The 21,476-nt window shown below is 41.4% G+C and overlaps 1 protein-coding gene and 1 long non-coding RNA gene across 2 annotated transcripts in view; both read right to left on the reverse strand.

Annotated features, from left to right (window-relative positions):
- Window positions 1-1,102: 1,102 nt before the first annotated feature.
- On the reverse strand, window positions 1,103-1,913 carry LOC139023095 (uncharacterized). Its single transcript, XR_011474239.1, has 4 exons — window positions 1,737-1,913; window positions 1,586-1,623; window positions 1,317-1,457; window positions 1,103-1,231 (listed from the first exon to the last, which is right to left on the reverse strand). It is a non-coding gene; the product is annotated as an uncharacterized lncRNA (long non-coding RNA).
- A 4,736-nt stretch (window positions 1,914-6,649) lies between these two features.
- LOC111952124 (multidrug and toxin extrusion protein 1-like) overlaps window positions 6,650-21,476 on the reverse strand; it is a 28,895-nt gene continuing 14,068 nt past the window's right edge. The window contains exons 7-17 of the mRNA XM_023970636.2: window positions 13,548-13,645; window positions 13,355-13,452; window positions 12,805-12,918; window positions 10,396-10,463; window positions 9,662-9,770; window positions 9,257-9,332; window positions 9,039-9,108; window positions 8,080-8,212; window positions 7,891-7,985; window positions 7,683-7,746; window positions 6,650-7,558 (exon numbers count right to left, since the gene is read on the reverse strand). Coding sequence (XP_023826404.1) covers window positions 7,356-7,558; window positions 7,683-7,746; window positions 7,891-7,985; window positions 8,080-8,212; window positions 9,039-9,108; window positions 9,257-9,332; window positions 9,662-9,770; window positions 10,396-10,463; window positions 12,805-12,918; window positions 13,355-13,452; window positions 13,548-13,645 — 1,128 coding nt within the window. The 3' untranslated portion in view covers window positions 6,650-7,355. The remainder of the gene's footprint in view (window positions 7,559-7,682; window positions 7,747-7,890; window positions 7,986-8,079; window positions 8,213-9,038; window positions 9,109-9,256; window positions 9,333-9,661; window positions 9,771-10,395; window positions 10,464-12,804; window positions 12,919-13,354; window positions 13,453-13,547; window positions 13,646-21,476) is intronic.

Raw genomic sequence — 21,476 nt, forward strand, 5'->3', positions numbered from 1 at the left:
AGTTTATACCATTCACAACCAAAGCTCATGCTGATGTTGGCTTAGTTCTGTAGTTATTACCTGAACCATTCTGACATGGGATCGTCACCCTCATATCCTCGGAACAGAAGGTTATATTTTTGTCAATGGCTTATATAGTGGAGGGAGAGGGGTGTGTCTGAAAAGTTTATAACCCATCTCTCTTCACAGGGGCGGGCCACTGGTTGAGCAGAGGCCCAAACTTATGAAAGCTAAAATTACATTTAATCTCTTCACAAATAATTTCATATTCAAACATTTGAATTAAACAACAATTCCATGTGAATCCGATACCTCTGATGTTTCCACAGTAGAGTTTATGTCATCCTATCATTGATGAGAATGTCTCAGATGACAACCGAACTGACATCATATTCAGTAAGTACCACCGCATATGTTCAGTTGGTCGGATTACCAGAATATAGTTAATTTCCCCCCACCTTCTGATGTTCCCAGAATCTCTATGTTAACCAAAGGGTTTTCTTATGTCACATCAGTATAGTAGGGATAGGGAAAAAGGGGGAAAGAGGTATTTATGACTGTCATAAACCTACCCCCAGGCCAACGTCATGACACAGTCTACTAGGTCCAGTGCTTACAGTAATTATGGTAATTTTACAGTAATTAATTATTTTACGCTCATCTGCATCGGTGGCTGTGATGCTCATCTGCATCGGTGGCTGTGACCTGCATCACCTCAGAGCCTGAAGAAAATATTTCAACAAATTATATTCATGGTGGACAATAAAAAACTATATTGATATTGTACTTTTATTCTAAAACTCAGCTGAGTATATTTGACTCAATGTTGACTGAGACACACCTGGTAGGGATGCTTCAGGGACAGTCCCTGTAAAAGTAACTAGAGTGAAAACCGGCTTGTTGTCATTCATATCAATGACTTTAACAATCATCTCCATGGGTGCTTCTGCTTTACCCMCACCAACTGCAACAGRATGAGCCACAAGCTAAAGGGGAAAATATAGAAACATTTCATCAAAATAACACATACATTCAAAGTTCTAGCATTCGAAAGGCAAAACACAAACTGACATTACCAGATAATGGTCTTGTCTCTCTCTGTCCAAAGGCTGGGTCACATAYAGATCCCAGAGTTTTTGTCCACAGTGAACAGTCCCACAGGGGGTTMATCTSCTCCAGAACCAGTGATGCTGTACWGMATSTTCACCTCTTTATCATTGTTGGACCTTATCTGAATGTGTAAAAATRAAATGTTAAAACCAGAGCAAAATCCTGAACCAACCTTTTTTCCTGCCAACATAAATCTAATCACTAACCTGCACCAGAATCTTGGGGAAAGGGCCTCTGTCGTTCTCTGGGAAGTTGATGGGAGGAATGACCCAATCCCTTTTCCTTCTCACCAGACCTACCAAAGGCTTTGGAAACTCCAGAARTGGAAGATTTGCAGGATATTTAGGCTGTGCCAAAAGTATTTGTACAAATTAGAAAAAGTAGACCAGCCCTATGSCACTTGCAGGTGGAAGACAAATATGAGTAGAGTTAGAGGAATGAAACTGACACTAAGTTGTAAGATCCACATTCTCACCTGAAAGACAATGCCAGCATCCTCATGGCCGAAGCCCTCTGTGAGGAGATCAAATGAATATGAACCGTTTAAAAGCAAACAATGCCACTACAGTATGTTGCTACTACTCTGTATAATGCAATATAATATTCTAAAAAGTAAAATAAGTCACCCTCAGTTTCTTCCCCTCCAGTCAGTGGATAGTCAAAGCCATTACCTGACTGTAAAGTCTCAGATATTCTCCCCAGGGCCCAACACTGAGGTTTGAAGGAAAACTAATATTGAAAAACATGATCTGCACTTCCCTCCATATGTTATTGGACAGTGAAGTTAAATGGTTTTATTTGGCTCTACATTCCAGCCTTTTACATTTAGAGAGAATGTTTAATATTAGGCGGCAGTACAGAATGTCAGCTTTTATTTGAGCATATTTTCATACACATCTGTTCCCCCGTTTAAAAATGAAAGCACTTTATGTATCTAGTCCCTCCATTTGACGAAGTCGTATGTATTTGGACAAATTGACATAGTGTATTAAAGTGGTCAAAGTTTAGTATTTGGTTGCATATTCTACATCAAGCTTGTGACATTGCAATATTGACAGATGAATTGTAGGTTTCTTTTGGATAATGTTATGCCCAATAGGATCTGAAAAATATGGCTAGATTGTAGAATCAAAGCATCGTTTAAAATATATGGGAGCTGGTTTTAGGCCGGTAGCAACCACCACCCGGTGTCCGTCCAGAACACAAGGAACCAGTTTCCGTCTCAGGGGGTTAAATAAATMATCCACCCACACCTAACACCACTGACAGTAATTGTGTCTGACAAGGATTGTGGTTCTGAAAACAGAGGTAAAACATAGACTATAGCACTGACATGCTTAACATGACTAACAAGCTAGCACAGACTTGTGTATAAAAGCACGGGCTATACACTGTAGCAGGAAATGTGTGTTCACATGGCAATAATCTACAAAGGCTATGGAACTTGTAGACATGGTAAACTTAGTAAATATACTAATGTAAASAGTGCAGTATAATCCATTTGTCTACACAACATTAACACACCCCTTTCCTGCAGTCGAATGGCCAAATCACCCTCTAGTGGCCTCATGGGTGGAATGTTAATATTTTTCATTATTTCATCATTAATAAACTTATTTTTTTAAGTGCAGAGAATCCGATGTTTCTGAGTCAAATGGTTTTGTTATATTTCAGTCTTCTGTGATATATAAAGTGTAATATTGGGATGCAAACTCAAAATTTAATACATTTCAACTCTATATCTGACATGATACAGGTCCCTTCTTTTTTTAAGCCCATAACCATGTGTGTGAGGTGTATACTTTTGTTACAAAATATATTTGTTTAAGACTATCAAGAACACTATGTGACCCTGATTTAGCCCACTGTAGTAAAAAGTTAGCATGAGCGATATACACAGAAAATATTGAGTAATGCTAACAAATGGCTAATCACTAACAGGCATGCTAAATACGAATTCATTCTGAATGGAAATGCTAATGTTAGAACTAACATTAGCGGGAGCACGAGWTAGCTAACACGCTCAACATAAATGGCGATTACAACAATAGGCAATTTTGAGCCCCGTAAACCACAAGACAAACATCTTAAGGCACTTAKTTTTAGATGCACATACAATAAAATATCAGACAACACAGGTATTGTGACCACATGGGACCTGACAGAGCTAGTGACATGGAGCCTGATTGGGCTACAGACTATGAGCTTGGGGATATTAGGGTTATCAGGACGGAAAGCTCTGGGCCTACTGGGATAGACAWRTGGAGACCTAGCATAGCAGGTGACTGAAGACACTAGGTGATCAGGGAACTGAGGGCTAAGATGCTCTGGACCTACTGGGACTATAGAAACTATAGACTGAATACCTAATAGGACAGAGGGTGAGGTGTCATCTACGACAGGATACTGAACACCCCGGTGAGGTTGGTCCTCAAAGGGGACGTCAGGCGAGTCTTCCACTGCGACGTCAGGAGGGTATCCCAAAGCTGAAACTAGCACAACATAGTTRKGAGGGGCTAGCCTAAACCCCAAGACTTGGACAGGCAGGTCCCACCAGGCCGGGGCTGACAGGGCCTGGACAGCAGACATGGACCGCAGAGACTGGAGGGGACTCCCAGGGCGTCTTTGGACAACAGCAGGCTGGACGTCAAAGGATGGAGGAGGGAAACATCTTAGGAGAGCAGAAGGCTGGACGTCAAAAGATGGACTAGGCAGTTCCCTAGTCCAAAACAGACTATAGCACTGATACTATATGCATGACATGACTAACAAGCTAGCACAGGCTTGTATATACACAGGCAGTTAGAAAAGCCAAGGCTAGCTTTTTCAAGCAGAAATTTGCTTCCTGCAACACAAACTCAAAAAAGTTRGGGGACACTGTAAAGTCCATGGAGAATAAGAACACCTCCTCCCAGCTGCCCACTGCACTGAGGATAGGAAACTGTCACCACCAATAAATCCACTATAATTGAGAACTTCAATAAGCATTTTTCTACGGCTGGCCATGCTTTCCACCTGGCTACCCCTACCCCGGTCAACAGCACTGCACCCCCCACAGCAACTCGCCCAAGCCWTCCCCATTTCTCCTTCTCCCAAATCCAGTCAGCTGATGTTCTGAAAGAGCTGCAAAATCTGGACCCCTACAAATCAGCCGGGCTAGACAATCTGGACCCTTTCTTTCTAAAATGATCTGCCGAAATTGTTGCCACCCCTATTACTAGCCTGTTCAACCTCTCTTTCGTGTCGTCTGAGATTCCCAAAGATTGGAAAAGCAGCTGCGGTCATCCCCCTCTTCAAAGGGGGGGACACTCTTGACCCAAACTGCTACAGCCCTATATCTATCCTACCTGCTTTCTAAGGTCTTCGAAAGCCAAGTCACAAACAGATACCGACCATTTCCAATCCCATCGCACCTTCTCCGCTATGCAATCTGGTTTCAGAGCTGGTCATGGGTGCACTCAGCCACGCTCAAGGTCCTAAACGATATCTTAACCGCCATCGATAAGAACAGTACTGTGCAGCCGTATTCATTGACATGGCAAGGCTTTCGACTCTGTCAATCACCACATCCTCATCGGCAGACTCGACAGCCTTGGTTTCTCAAATGATTGCCTCGCCTGGTTCACCAACTACTTCTCTGATAGATTCAGTGTGTCAATCAGAGGTCTGTTGTCCGGCCTCTGGCAGTCTCTATGGGGGTGCCACAGGGTTCAATTCTTGGACCGACTCTCTTCTCTGTATACATCAATGATGTCGCTCTTCTGCTGTGAGTCTCTGATCCACCTCTACCAGACGACACCATTCTGTATACTTCTGGCCCTTCTTTGGACACTGTGTTACAACCCTCCAGGCGAGCTTCAATGCCATACAACTCTCCTTCCGTGGCCTCCAATTGCTCTTAAAATAAGTAAAACTAAATGCATGCTCTTCAACCAATCGCTGCTGACCTGCCGCCCGTCCAACATCACTATCTGGACGGTTCTGACTTAGAATATGTGGACAACACAAATACCTAGGTGTCTGGTTAGTCTGTAAACTCTCCTTCCAGACTCACATCAAACATCTCCAATCCAAAGTTAATCTAGAATTGGCTTCCTATTTCGCAACAAAGCATTCTTCACTCATGCTCCAAACATACCTCGTAAAACTGACCATCCTACGATCCTTGACTTCAGCGATGTCATTTACAAAAATAGCCTCCAATACCTACTCAATAAATCGGATGCAGTCTATCACAGTGCCATCCATTTGTCACCAAAGCCCTTATACTCCCACCACTGCGACCTGACGCTCTGCTCCGTTGGCTGGCCCTCGCTTCATACTCGTCGCAAACCCACTGGCTCCCTTACTCAGCTCGCTGGTCACCATAGCAGCACCCACCTGTAGCACGCGGCTCCAGCAGGTATATCTCCTGTCACCCCAAACCAATCTTCCTTTGCGTCTCTCCTCCAGTTCTCTGCTGCCAATGACTGGAACGAACATACAAAATCTCTGTAACTGGAAACACTTATCTCCCTCACTAGCTTTAAGCACCAGCTGTCAGAGCAGCTCACAGATTACTGCACCTGTACATAGCCCATCTATAGTTTAGCCCAAACAACTACCTCTTCCTACTGTATTTATTTATTTTGCTCCTTGCACCCCATTATTTCTATCTCTACTTTGCACATTCTTCCACTGCAAATCAACCATTCCAGTGTTTTACTTGCTATATTGTATTTACTTCACCACCATGGCCTTTTTTTGCCTTTACCTCCTTCTCACCTCACTGCTCACATTGTATATTAGACTTATTTTTCTACTGTTATTGACTGTAATGTTTGTTTTATCCATGCGTAACTCTGTTGTTGTATGTGTCCAACTGCTTTGCTTATCATTGCCAGGTCGCAATTGAATTGAAACTTGTTCTCAACTTGCCGACTGTGTTAAATAAAGTTTTTTTTTTTTTTTTTTTACATTGACACATGACAATTAGCCTATCAGAAGCTTCTAAAGCCATGACAATTTCCCATGCTGTTTAAAGGCACAGTCAACTTAGTGTATGTACACTTCTGACCCACTGGATTTGTGATACAGTGAAATAATCTGTAAACAATTGTTGGAAAAATTGCTTATGTTAAACCCAAAGCAGATGTCCTAACCAATTTGCCAAAACTAGTTTGTTAACAAGAAATTTGTGGAGTGGTTGAAAAACGAGTTTGAATGACTCCAACCGAAGTGTACGTGTAACAGTATAACTTTAAACCGTCCCCTCGCCCCGACCCGGGCGCGAACCAGGGACCCTCTGCACATCGACAACAGTCACGCACGAAGCGTCGTTACCCATCGCAGAGCAAGGTGCAACACTACTTCTAGGTTTCAGAGCAAGTGACGTAACTGATTGAAACGCTAGTAGCGCGTTCACATCCGTTACATACGTAAACTTCCAACTGCAAATACATAGCACACATTTGTATGCTATGCGTCGTCAATGTTATAGAATGTGCAAAATATAACAAAGTCGTGTAACATGCAGCATAGCTTGCAAACAATATTTTGTAAGAATCACTTTAATATTTGAAACAATTCATAGTAATAAATGTGTATTTAGATCTGTTAAAGAATGCAAACAAGTTTATCAAAATTACATTTGCTGATGTAATCAGTTTACAGTCAGTGCACTCAACAATTTTATGTTGAGGCGCTTATATGATTTTTTTTTGCAAATGCACATTACTCAATCTGCAAATATGTACTACAGCCCACAACTAAGTGGACAAACTGTATGGTCCAGTCACATTTCTTCAAAGCAATCACATGACAATGGTGACCGACCACAGTGACCAGRGCTGATGTTTGGTCTTTTGCCAGAGGCAAACAGTGCATTTTATGTTTTTTTTATTTTCATGAATCAATAACTTCACAGCAGGGCCACAATCTGGTGAGAGAAATAAGAGTAAGTCAGAGTGGAAACAGACACCAACGCTTGTCTATGGACCCAATGCATAACATAGCCGACTAACCAAGCTGTCGTAGAAGAAGACCATTATTAAGCTGAACGATATCAATAACCTTTATAAAACATTGCGTGTGTGGAAATCTCCCTGAAACTTGCAATAATGTTGGATTAGTTTCAGGTTTTATATTAAGGCACATTATTACTGGCAGGTTACTGATAGCACACAAGAAATGTGGTTGAAATAATAAAGGCCAACTAGGTTTAAAGTTTGTGTGAGTATGTCTATGCAAGTTGTGTGTTTGTTGCATTAGGGAATAGAAGGGGTAATGTGGGCTTGGGGGGCAGGCATGGCGGGCAGCGTAACAGTCAGCAGCTGGTTGGTGACGATTCCAATGGCGAGGATGAGCAGCATGATGACCACAGCCAAGCCACGCCGAAGAACCAGATGCCTGACAGACAGAACCACACCCACCGGACTCAGCTCATTGGTCAAAAGGGTCTGGTACGAGCCTATGAGGAGACAGAGGGGAATGGAAAGATTGGGTTAGAAGACATGGAAATGCAGCTTCATTGTTTCTTTAAGGGCTGGTGTCCATGGTTGACTTTGCACAAGTAAAAGTGTTCCTGTAAATACCCCGAGTCTTTTCCAGACAGGGAGCGTTCTCTTTAATGCTCTGCACTCCTGCCCTCACCAGTGCCTGACAAAAAAAATATCTTCAGTATGCGTCACTGACAAACAATCCACATGTATTATCGTCAGAAGTATAACATTGGTTCAGTAAAGATGGTAAAACAATTAACACAGGATGAAAAAAACAAAGGTTAGAAGAGGGTCTGCTTACTTCGTAGGTGGTTTGTTTCCAGTTGAGTTTACACATGTAGACAATAAGGAAAATAGAGTGTAGGATGCTACATAGGAAGAACCCGATCCTAAATCCTGAGAGAAATGGGCAWTATGACCATGTGAGAAAAGGTTACACTGTACATCACAATGATGGGTTATTGCAGTCTCCAAATGTCTAATGCCTTACCMAATATGCTCATTTTGAAGGGAAACATGAGAGACACTGCAATGGGCAGGCCTATAATGTAGTAACCGACCAGGTAGGACACAGCACCAACCATCTGTTTTCCTGCTCCCCTTACAATGCCACCCATCAACACCTGTAGAAACACCCAGAAGGCTTTACTTCGCTTCCCAAGGAGGAAAAAGGCCCTGTTATATGTGCATAACAGGTAACTGCCAAATATAAAAAATTTGGGCCACCACGGCTGACAAAAGAGCTTCAAAGCACCTTAGCATAGATTCTACAAGGGTCTGGAACTCCATTGGAGGGATACGACGCCATTATTCCAGGAGAAATTCCATCATTTGAAGTTTTGTTGATGGTGGTGTAAAATGCTGTCACAGGCGCCGCTCCAGAATCTTCCATAAGTGTTCAATTGGGTTGAGATCTGGTGACTGAGGCATATGGTCAAACCATCAAACCATTCAGTGATCACTTGTGCCCTGTGGTTGGTTGGGGGGGGGGGGAATGTCCACTCCCATCAGGATAGAAATGATTCACCATAGGTTGAAGCTGATCACTCAGAATGGCTGTGTAATTATTGGCGTTCACCTTGAGTGGACCTACAAGGGTTCCCTTTATTTTGGCAAATACCTTTAGATTTGTCTAATCATTTTAAAAAAAATAGGGGGGGGGGGGGGGGGGGATAACGCAGGACCAGAGATGAAGGGGTTTCAAAGCTCAATGATCATGTGCACAAAATTATGAGTCATCTGAATCACTGAAGTTATTAGACCAAAGGTATTTTCTAGGCTGTAGTATATTATACTGTACACCTCAAGCCTATCCACCACGACATGCAATGGGAGGTGATCATTGTGGACTTACATCCTAATTGGAGTAATGATTCAGTCACCAACCAAGCAAGTCAATGAGTGTAAAGATGTACAATTGGCTTTTAGCTGAAGCAGCGCAGCCCTCACCGCTACGGCATCGAATACATGGTGGAAGGCATACAACAGTAAAAGCGGAGCTGCCTTTTTAATAACGTCCCTGAGAGAGAGAGAGAGAGTTAGTGAAGAACAATACCCAGATCCCATTACACAAATTTATCAATACACAGTAACATAGCCACAGCTGAAGACCTTGCAGGACTACATCATCTGTCATTGGCCCAGCGGCAGCCCACAAKTCTACTCACTCATCCTGGGTGAAGATGTATCCTAGCACGTCTTTAGTCAACCCAAGGATAATGGCAATGACGAGGGAAACTGTGACTGGGACAGAGCACAAGTAGCAAACAGGCTCATTTAGAATTTATTTAAAAAAAATTATGGCTGGGATGTTTGAACTTTTACACCAGCTGGTTAGAATATAGCATCAAGCCCGAGACGAACACCAAATCTGACAAACTGCCTAACAATTGCGATTCAGCTGACAATGAAGTTACAACAAGAAGAGGGTGTCCGAGTTAAAGAAGTTACTAATCAGGCAAAAGATCAAACTATCCTTGTTTTTTTTTACTGAATGTGTGAGGTGGCTAATTGCCGTTGGCCTTAGTTATCGTTAGTTAYTGTGTAGCCAGGGAGCAGGGGTGGGCTCTTACATGCACAGATGAAGGAGACCTTGCCAGACAGCTTGGCCTGCTCTGTGTTCCCAGCACCCAGAGCATTCCCCATCCTCACATTGGCAGCTACAGCAAACCCTAGAGGAAACTTGTGAGAAAGAGATTTTTTWAAATTATTTAATTCATGCAACTCTCAACCAGCTGTAAATGCAAAAAAYTTGACATGATAGCCAGAAAGTGGCAATAAATTAGCCCTTTTTTCTACTTCCCCAGTCAGATTAAAATTGTGGATAGCATTTTTATGTCTCTGCTTGCAATTTGAAAGAAGTTGCCAACTAGAGCTAGCACAAAGATGGGAAATCTATGGGTATCTGCTAGCATATACACAGACTTCCATGTATTTGCGCTAACGCTAGTTAGCATTGGTTCGCAAAACTACCTCGAACTCACATCATACTGGACACAAAGACATAAAAATTGTATCCACTAGTTCACCCGACTCTGGTGAGTAGATAAAGGGCCTCATTGCCAAAATCCAGAAGTATCCGTTCAAAAAAAAGGTGCAGTCCAAGGTCTTAAGCACTTACGAATTCATAACATATCATACGAATTGAATTGCAGGACGTAACATATCATATGAATTGATTTGCAGGATGTAACATATCATACGAAATGGATGACGTAGAACACAATTTTTCAGCGACCCGTTTTGGTTAATGAGCACTACTTTCAAAACTACCGGTTGAAATTACGGAGCATCCCTTTAAGTTTACCATAAATGTGATGCTGGACACCTGGTAGAGGGCTGACATAGCTCCCAGCTCAGCTTCACCGATAAGACCTGGAGAAATCTGAATGTGAGGAATTGTCAACATAACTAGTATATTTTCAATATGCTAAAAGTTGAGAAAGTGAAATACAGGAAAACGCTCACAGAACTTAAATGCATTTGAAGCACTAATATACTTTACCAGTTTATGCCGACAAGGGTTGACACCACTTTTATCTTTAAATAAACAGTAATCTTAAAAGTAACTGTCCAGTGTTTCCAGACTGCTTTGAAATATGACCAATGTGTGTGAAATTTAAAAAGATGTGAAGGAAAACTAAGTATGGTGTGGGCGTATACCAGTCAATCGAAATATTAATGAGAGTAGACCTTGATTTGCTAGCTCATTCTCCTCAGGAGTATGACATTCTAGGTTTAAAAAAATGCTTGCTATTTCCTCTGTTTGAGACAAGTCTTTGAAGTGTTCCCTCTTCAATTCATGATTTGTCCACAAATACAATTCAATTTCAAGTTGTCATAACAATCGGATATCGGTATTTTTGACACCGATTTGGAATATTATTATTTTTTTTATTTTTTTTACACACCTTTATTTAACTAGGCAAGTCAGTTAAGAACACATTCTTATTTTCAATGACGGCCTACCGGCGAACAGTGGGTTAACTGCCTTGTTCAGGGGCAGAATGACAGATTTTTACCTTGTCAGCTCGGGGATTTGTTTTTGCAACCTTCCGGTTACTAGCCCAACGCTCTAACCACCTGCCTTACATTGCACTCCACGAGGAGCCTGCGTGGCAGGCTGACTACCTGTTACACGAGGGCAGCAAGAAGCCAAGATAAGTTGCTAGCTAGCATTAAACTTTAAAAAAACAATCAATCTTCACATAATCACTAGTAACTACACATGGTTGATGATATTACTAGTTTAACTAGCGTGTTCTGCGTTGCATAGAATCGATGCGGTGCCTGTTCATTTCTCATCGAATCACAGCCTACTTCGCCAAACGGGCTATTATTTAGCACTGTTGTTGCACCAAACCTAACCATAAACATCAATGCCTTTCTTTAAAATCAATACACAAGTATATATTTTTAAACCTGCATATTTAGTTAATATTGCCTGCTAACATGAATTTCTTATAATTAGGGAAATTGTGTCATTCTCTTGCGTTCCGTGCAAGCAGAGTCAGGGTATATGCAGCAGCTTGGGCCGCCTGGCTCGTTGCGAACTGTGTGAAGTCCATTTTTTCCTAACAAAGACCGTAATTAATTTGACAGAATTGTACATAATTATGACATAACATTGAAGTTTGTACAATGTAACAGCAATATTTAGACTTCGGGATGCCACCAGTTAGATACAATACGGAACGGTTCCGTATTTCACTGAAAGAATAAACGTTTTGTTTTTGAAATTATAGTTTCCGGATTCGACCATATTAATGACCAAAGGCTCGTATTTCTGTGTTATTATGTTATAATTAAGTCTATGATTTGATAAAGCAGTCTGACTGAGCGATGGTAGGCAGCAGCAGGCTCGTAKGCATTCATTCAAACAGCACTGTCGTGCGTTTGCCAGCAGCTCTTCGCTGTGCTTCAAGCATTGAGCTGTTTATGACTTCAAGCCTATCAACTCCCGAGATTAGGCTGGTGTAACCGATATGAAATGGCTAGCTAGTCAGCGAGGTGTGCGCTAATAGCGTTTCAATCGGTGACGTCACTCGCTCTGAGACTTGGAGTAGTTGTTCCCCTTGCTCTGCAAGGGCCGCGGCTTTTGTGGAGCGATGGGTAACGATTCTTCGAGGGTGGCTGTTGTGTTCCTGGTTCGAGCCCAGGTAGGGGCGAGGAGAGGGATGGAAGCTATACTGTTACACTGGCAATACTAAAGTGCCAATAGTCAAAGGTATATGAAATACAAATGGTAGAGAGAGAAATAGTCCTATAATAACTACAACCTAAAACTTCCTACCTGGGAATATTGAAGACTCATGTTAAAAGGAACCACCAGCTTTCATATGTTTTCATGTTCTGAGACAGGAACTTAAACGTTAGCTTTCTTACATGGCACATATTGCACTTTTACTTTCTTCTCCAACACTTTGTTTTTGCATTATTTAAACATGTTTCATTATTTATTTGAGGCTAAATTGATTTTATTGATGTATTATATTAAGTTAAAATAAGTGTTGATTCAGTATTGTTGTAATTGTCATTATTACAAATATATATATAAAAAATGTTTAAAAAAAGACGATTAATCGGTATTGGCTTTTATTGGTCCTCCAATAATCAGTATCGAAAAATCATAATCGGTCGACCTCTAGCGTATACATATATTTTTTAAACAAACCATGGTAGTTCTGAAGGTAGATGCCCTAATGTGACCCCTGACCTGCCATGAATACTCCAATCTCATAGGTCCACCACTCCAGACACATCATGAGCATGCTGGGAACAGCCAGGTAGAGGAAAGGCCCCCACTCCTGCAGGCAGTCACGTGACCAGCCTTGGGGTCAAAAGGACAGGGCACGGTGACATTTAGTTGACAGCAGGGTAAACAAACACTGGTTTACACATTACGATTTGGACTGCCTGCCATTAGATTGACAKATCCATATTAAAATATCAGTCACTGTCAATGAAGTATCGTAATTGTACACACACATGGTTTGGGGGGTGTTAAACAGCTARTTTAAATCATGAAAATTCCAAGTGACCAAGAGAAAATACATTTAAATAATTTCTATTCACAAGTACACTTATATCACTCGCTTCAGCAATTAGCAATGTCTGACTACAGTTGGTTGGGGGACTTTCCCCATCTATATGACATGATCTAAAGCTAATCACATCAATATCAACCTTGTCCCCTGGCTATTGTGCAAAGCAATATATTGACTTATCACATCAATACAAACTGAATTCAGAGGTCAGGGACTCACCGTCCCAGGTGGCTTTGTGCAGCCCTCTCCATAGGATGTACACATAGATGACTATAGCCAAGGTGTACTGGGAGATGGTGTTAGCAGCTGCAGAGCCCCTGTGATGGAGAGGATGAAAGTTGAGGGGTGACCGCCATCTCATGTTTTCTGATATGGCTGTATAACAACGTTGGTTTTTATAAATGTAACTCACGCCACGCCCAAGTTGAGTTGATAGAGGAAGGTGTAGTTGGTGATCYCATTTAGAAGGTTCCCCACCACTCCAGTTATCACCTGGGGCCATATGATACCCTGTCGGGAAAATACAGTCTCAACGTCAGGACAACATTGTTCTTACAATGTCACAGTGTGCGTTGGAACWGAGGGGTATTCTACAAAACATAATCAATCAGTTAGCCAGCTAACTTTTTATAAAACAGTTCATTTTCTAGATCATTAAGAAAGCCAAACAGATACTTGTTTTTGGTTGTTGAGTCAGTAGGCACGTTTCCATTGACCTAGGTTTAACAAAAAAATCTTTGCGACATGTGTAATGGAAATGGCAGATATAGAATAAACTTTATTTTTTGCAACAAATGATGGAAACAGTGTTATTCGAATAAATGATGATTGCTGAATAGTTTTGAAGAAATGCGGGGGAACATGATGTCACCACGTTTAATTCCAAATGCCTACCACTTGCTAAATACATTTTTTATCCCAATAAAGATTGTCCTGACTTTCAAGAATGCTTGAATTGCTTTGCTGGTAAGTTTCACCATACAATTTCAGATCTACGGGAACTTCACCATGGCACAGACTGTGGCGATACGTCGGCACATAAGAATATGGCAAATTTTAGTTAATTATTGCATCCTATCCATGCTGGCTTTCGCAGGCTACCTGAGACATGAAACAGATAGGTTAGAACGCATACAGGCTGTAGCCAATTTATGAATGCGTAATTTGCCCAAATGGATAATGGAAACACTAACTACTACATTTATTTTTTTATCAAAAATGTAGTTTTTTTTTTTGATCAACTATTTTGTTTACGACATCATTACGTCCAGCTGTTTTTAAATCAACACAAGATAGTTCAACAAACAAACCCTAGCAGGCAATTGTCACATCTATTTTCTATGCAAACTTTCTAAATGTCGACAAAATAAATTAAATAAGCACTTGTCAAGTTAATGTTAACAGAAATAGAGACCATGCCCATTTCAAGCTTATCTTACTGAAAACCAAAAAAGTTATTTCAGAATATTCAGGCAAGTTAACTGGCTAACTCCCTAACAAATGGCTCACTAGTCACTTTAAACAATGCCACCATAAATAATGTTTACATATCTTTTTTTTTTTTTGCGGGGTGGATCAGCTTAATATTGCGGAAAGAATGTTGCTTCCAATGTTTGCATCATAATTGTCTGCATCATTTCCAATCCCCCATATTTTTTTGGGTAAATATATATCCATACACGCATGCATACATATACACCTATATAGACATACATACTTTTTTAAAGAATATACCTTTATTATTATTCCCCGCAACCCTACCACCGATCCCCCAAATGGAGTAAACTAATAAACACTTCTGCTTTTTGTATACCCCATATATATAACATTCTATTAGTTGCAAGAATTTTGTACAGTAATTTAAATTGAAAAATTCGACGTTTTGAATCCGGCGTTGTTTTGTGTATCAATTCATAAACCATTTGCCATGGAATGGGTACATCGAAAATCTCTTCCCAACTATTTTGCAATTTATATGGCACAGCTGTCAGTTTTTTGGTCCTTAAATGAAATTGGTATATGTTTTTATTTATCANGAGTGAAAGCACCGCCAGCATTCAAAAGTGACCAAAACATCAGCCAGGAAGCATAGGAACTGAGAAGGGGTCTGTGGTCACCACCTGCAGAACCACTCATTTATTGGGGGTGTCTTGCTAATTGCCTATAATTTCCACCTGTTGTCTATTCCATTTGCACAACAGCATGTGACATTTATTGTCAGTGTTGCTTCCTAAGTGGACAGTTTGATTTCACAGAAGTGTGACTGACTTGCAGTTACATTGTGTTGTTTAAGTGTTCCCTTTATTTTTTTGAGCAGTGTATATATACACATACAGTCCCCATTCAGACCCCTTGACGTTTTCCACATTTTGTACCTTATTCTAAAATTCATTAAATAAAACAATTTCCTCAGTAATCTACACACAATACCCCATAATGACAAGGTTAAAACAAGTTTAAAAAAATGTTGCTAATGTATTAAAAAACAAAAATACCTTATTTACATAAGTATTCAGACCCTTTGCTACGAGACTCAAAATTGAGCTCCTATTTCCATTGATCATCCTTGAGATGTTTCTACAACTTGGTTGGAGTCCTGTGGTACATTCAATTGATTGGACATGATTTGGAAAGGCACACACACCTGTCTATATAAAAAGGTCCCACAGTTGACAGTGTATGTCAGAGCAAAAACCAAGCCACGAGGTCGAAGGAATTGTCCGTAGAACTCCTAGACAGGATTGTGTCGAGGCGAAGATCTTGGGAAGGGTACCAAAAAAAATTCTGCAGCATTGAAGGTCCCCAAGAATACAGTGGCCTCCATCATCCTTAAATGGAAGAAGTTTGGAACCACCAAGACTCTTCCTAGAGCTGGTCGCCTGGCCAAACTGAGCAATCAGGGGAGAAGGGCCTTGGTCAGGCAAGTGACCATGAACCCAGTGGTCACTCTGGCAGAGCTCCATAGTTCCTCTGTAGAGATGGGAGAACCTTCCAGAAGGACAACCATCTCTGCAGCCCTCCACCAATTAGGCCTTTATGGTAGAGTGGCCAGATAGAAGCCCCTCAGTTAGAGACATGACAGCCCGCTATGAGTTTGCCAAAAAGCACCTAAGGGACTCTCAGACCATGAGAAACAAGATTCTCTGCTCTGATGAAACTCTTTGGCCTGAATGCCAAGCATCACATCTGGAGGAAACTTGGCACCATCCCTACGGTGAAGCATGGTGGTGGCAGCATCATGCTGTGGGGATGTTTTTCAGCGGCAGGGACTGGGAGACTAGTCAGGATCAAGGCAAAGATGAACAGAGCAAAGTACAGAAAGATCCTTGATGAAAACCTGCTCTAGAGCACTCAGGACCTCAGACTGGGGCGAAGGTTCAACTTCCAACAGGACAACGATCCTAAGCACACAGTCAAGACAACACAGGAGTGGCTTCGGGACAAGTCTCTGAATGTCCTTGATTAGCCCAGCACAGTGCCCGGACTTGAATCCAATCAAACATCTGTGGAGAGACCTGACAATAGCTGTGCAGCAACGCTCCCCATCCAACCCGACAGCGCTTGAGAGGATCTGCAGAGAAGAATGTGAGAAACAGGTGTGCCAAGCTTGTAGCGTCATACCCAAGAAGACGACGCTGTAATCGTTGTCAAAGGTGCTTCAACAAAGTACTGATTAAACGGTCTGAATACTTAAATAAACTTGACTAACATTTCTAAAAACCTGTTTTTGTGGGGGATTGTGTGTATATTGATGAGGGAAAAAAACAATATCAATTTTAGAATAAGGCTGTAACCTAACAAAATGAGGAAAAAGTCAAGTGGTCTGAATACTTTACTTTCCAAAGGCACTGTGTGTGTGTATATATATACATACACACATTCCCCAAAGTTTTAGAACACCTATTCATTCAAGGGTTTTGTCCTTTATTTTTTACATTGTAGAATAATAGTGAAGACCTCAAAACAATGAAATTACACATATGGAATCATGTAGTATCCCCCCCAAAAAAGTGTTAAATAAATGAAAATATATTTTGTATTTGAGATTCTTCAAATAGCCACCCTTTCCCTTGACAGCTTTGCACACTCTTGGCATTCTCTCAACCAGCTTCACCTGGAATGCTTTTCCAACTGTCTTGAAGGAGTTCCTACATATGCTGAGCACTCGTTGGATGCTTTTCCTTCACTCTGCGGTCCAACTCATCCCAAACCATCTCAATAAGGTTGAGGTCAGGGGATTGTGGAGGCCAGGTCATCTGATGCAGCACTCCATCACTCTCCTTCTTGGTAAAATAGCCCTTACACAGCCTGGAAGTGTGTCGGGTCATTGTCCTGTTTAAATTCAAATGATAGTCCCACTCAGCGCATACCAGATGGGATGGCGTATCGCTGCAGAATGCTGTGGTAGCCATGCAAGTGTGCCTTGAAATCTAAATAAAATCACAGACAGTGTCACCAGCAAAGCACCCCCACACCATAACACCTCCTCCATGCTTTACGGTGGGAAATACACATTCAGAGATCATCCGTTCACCCACACTGCGTCTCACAAAGACACAGTGACTGGGACCAAAAATCTCCAATTTGGACTCCAGACCAAAGGACAAATTTCCACCAGAATGATGTCCACTGCTCTCTTCGTATTAGTGTGCTTTAGCAATGGTTTCTTTGCAGCAATTGAACTATGAAGGCCTTTGCAGCAGAGTTAACTCTGGGTCTTCCTTTCCTGTGGCGGTCCTCATTTTCCTCAGTTTCATCATAGTGCTTGATGGTTTTTGCAAATGCACTTGAAGAAACTTTCAACGTTCTAAATGTTCTGTATCGACTGACCTTCACGTCTTAAAGTAATGATGGACTGTCGTTTCTCTTTGCTTATTTGAGCTGTTCTTGCCATAATATGTACTTGGTATTTTACCAAATAGGGCTATCTTCTATATACCAACCCTACCTTGTCACAACACAACTGATTGGCGCAAATGCATTAAGGAAAGAAATTCCACAAATTAACAAGGCACACTTGTTAATTGAAATTCATTCCAGGGGACAATCTCATGAAGCTGGTTGAGATAATGCCAAGTGTGCAAAGCTGTCATCAAGGCAAAGAGTAGCTACTTTGAAGAACCTCGAATATAATTTATTTATTTAACACTTTTTTGGTTACTACAGGATTCCATGTTTTATTTCATAGTTTGATGTCTTCACTACTATTCTACAATGTAGAAAATAGTACAAAAAAAACAACCTGGAATGAGTAGGTGTGCTGTGTGTATACTAGACGTCGACCGATTAATCGGAATGGCCGATTAATTAGGGCCGATTTCAAGTTGTCATAACAATTGGAAATCGGTATTTTTGGTCACCGATTTGGCCGATTTTTCTTTTTACACCTTTATTTAACTAGGTAAGTCAGTTAAGAACACATTCTTACTTTCAATGATGGCCTAGGAACAGTGGGTTAACTGCCTTGTTCAGGGGCAGAACGACAGATTTTTACCTTGTCAGCTCGGGGATTCAATCTTGCAACCTTATAGTTAACTAGTCCAACGCTCTAACCACCTGCCTCATTGCACTCCACGATGAGCCTGCCCGTTACGCGAATGCGGTAAGAAGCCAAGGTAAGTTGCTAGCTAGCATTAAACTTTTCTTATAAAAAAACTATGAATCATAATCACTAGTTAACTACACATGGTTGATGATATTACTAGTTTATCTAGCGTGTCCTGCGTTGCATATAATCGATGCGGTGCGCATTGGCGGAAAAAGGACTGTCGTTGTTCCAACGTGTACCTAACCATAAACATCAATGCCTTTCTTAAAATCAATACACAGAAGTATATACACTGCTCAAAAAAATAAAAGGGAACACTTAAACACAATGTAACTTCAAGTCAATCACACTTCTGTGAAATCAAACTGTCCACTTAGGAAGCAACACTGATTGACCATAAATATCACATGCTGTTGTGCAAATGGAATAGACAACAGGTGGAAATTATAGGCAATTAGCAAGACACCCCCAATAAATGAGTGGTTCTGCAGGTGGTGACCACAGACCACTTCTTTCGTTTCCTATGCTTCCTGGCTGATGTTTTGGTCACTTTTGAATGCTGGCGGTGGCTTTCACTCTATGTGGTAGCATGAGACGGAGTCTACAACCCACACAAGTGGCTCAGGTAGTGCAGCTCATCCAGGTGGCACATCAATGCGAGCTGTGGCAAGAAGGTTTGCTGTGTCTGTCAGCGTAGTGTCCAGAGCATGGAGGCGCTACCAGGAGACAAGCCAGTACATCAGGAGATTTGGAGGAGGCCGTAGGAGGGCAACAACCCAGCAGCAGGCCGCTACTCCGCCTTTGGTGCAAGGAGAAGCACTGCCAGAGCCCTGCAAATGACCTCCAGCAAGGCCACAAATGGGCATGTGTCTGCTCAAACGGTCAGAAACAGACTCCATGAGGGTGGTATGAGGGCCCGACATCCACAGGTGGGGGTTGTGCTTACACTTTTTGAGCAGTGTATTTTTAAACCTGCATATTTAGCTAAAAGAAATCCAGGTTAGCAGGATTATTCGACCATATTAATGACCAAAGGCTCATATTTCTGTGTGTTATGTTATAATTAAGTCTATGATTTGATAGAGCAGCCTGACTGAGCGATGGTAGGCACCAGCAGGCTCGTAAGCATTCATTCAAACAGCACTTTWGTGCGTTTTGCCAGCAGCTCTTCACTGTGCTTCAAGTATTGCGCRGTTTATGACTTCAAGCCTATCAACTCCCGAGATTAGGCTGGTGTAACCGATGTGAAATGGCTAGCTAGTTAGCGGGGTGCGCGCTAATAGCGTTTCAAGCGTCACTCGCTCTGAGACTTGGAGTAGTTGTTCACCTTGCTCACGCTGCTTCGAGGGTGGCTGTTGTCGATGTGTTCCTGGTTCGAGCCCAGGTTTGCGGCAAGGAGGGACGGAAGCTATACTGTTACACTGGAAATACTAAAGTGCCTATAAGAACATCCAATAGTCAAAGGTATATGGAATACAAATGGTATAGAGAGAAATAGTCCTATAAATACTATATTAACTACAACCTCTTACCTTGGAATATTTAAGTCTTATGTTAAAAGGAACCACCAGCTTTCATATGTTCTGAGCAAGGAACTTAAACGTTAGCTTTTTTACATGGCACATATTGCACTTTTACATTCTCCAACACTGTTTTTGCATTATTTAAACAAAATAGAACATGTTTCATTATTTATTTGAGGCTAAATTGATTTTATTGATGTATTATATTAAGTTAAAATAAATGTTCATTCAGTATTGTTGTAATTGTCATGATTACAAATAAATACATTTAAAAAAAAATGTTTTATTAAATCGGTGTCGGCTTTTTTGGGTCCTCCAATAATCGGTATCGAAAAATCATAATCGGCCGACCTCTAGCGTATACATATATTTTTTAAACAAACCATGGTAGTTCTGAAGGTAGATGCCCTAATGTGACCCCTGACCTGCCATGAATACTCCAATTCTCCATAGGTCCACCACTCCAGACACATCATGAGCATGCTGGAACAGCCAGGTAGAGGAAGGCCCCACTCCTGCAGGCAGTCACGTGACCAGCCTGGGGGTCAAAAGGACAGGGCACGGTGACATTAGTTGACAGCAGGGTAAACAAACACTGGTTTACACATTACGATTTGGACTGCCTGCCATTAGATTGACAAATCCATATTAAAATATCAGTCACTGTCAATGAAGTATCGTAGTTGTACACACATGGTTTGGGGTGTTAAAACAGCACTTTAAATCATGAAAATTCCAAGTGACCAAGAGAAAAGATTTAATAATTTCTATTCACAAGTACACTTATATCACTCGCTTCAGTAATTACAATGTCTGACTACAGTTGGTTGGTTACTTCCCCATCTATATGACATGATCTAAAGCTAATCACATCAATATCAACCTTGTCCCCTGGCTATTGTGCAAAGCAATATATTGACTTTCATCACATCAATACAAACTGAATTCAGAGTCAGGGACTCACGTCCCAGGTGCTTTGTGCAGCCCTCTCCATAGGATGTACACATAGAACTATAGCCAAGGTGTACTGGGAGATGGTGTTAGCAGCTGCAGAGCCCCTGTGATGGAGAGGATGACAGTTGAGGGGTGACTGCCATCATGTTCTTTGTATGGCTGTATGACAACGGTGGTTTTATATAAATGTAACTCACGCCACGCCCAAGTTGAGTTGATAGAGGAAGTGTAGTTGGTGATCACATTTAGAAGGTTCCCACCACTCCAGTTATCACCTGGGCCATATGATACCCTGTCGGAAAATACGTCTCAACGT

Source organism: Salvelinus sp. IW2-2015, linkage group LG26, assembly GCF_002910315.2.
Source record: "Salvelinus sp. IW2-2015 linkage group LG26, ASM291031v2, whole genome shotgun sequence".
Lineage (NCBI taxonomy): Eukaryota > Metazoa > Chordata > Actinopteri > Salmoniformes > Salmonidae > Salvelinus > Salvelinus sp. IW2-2015.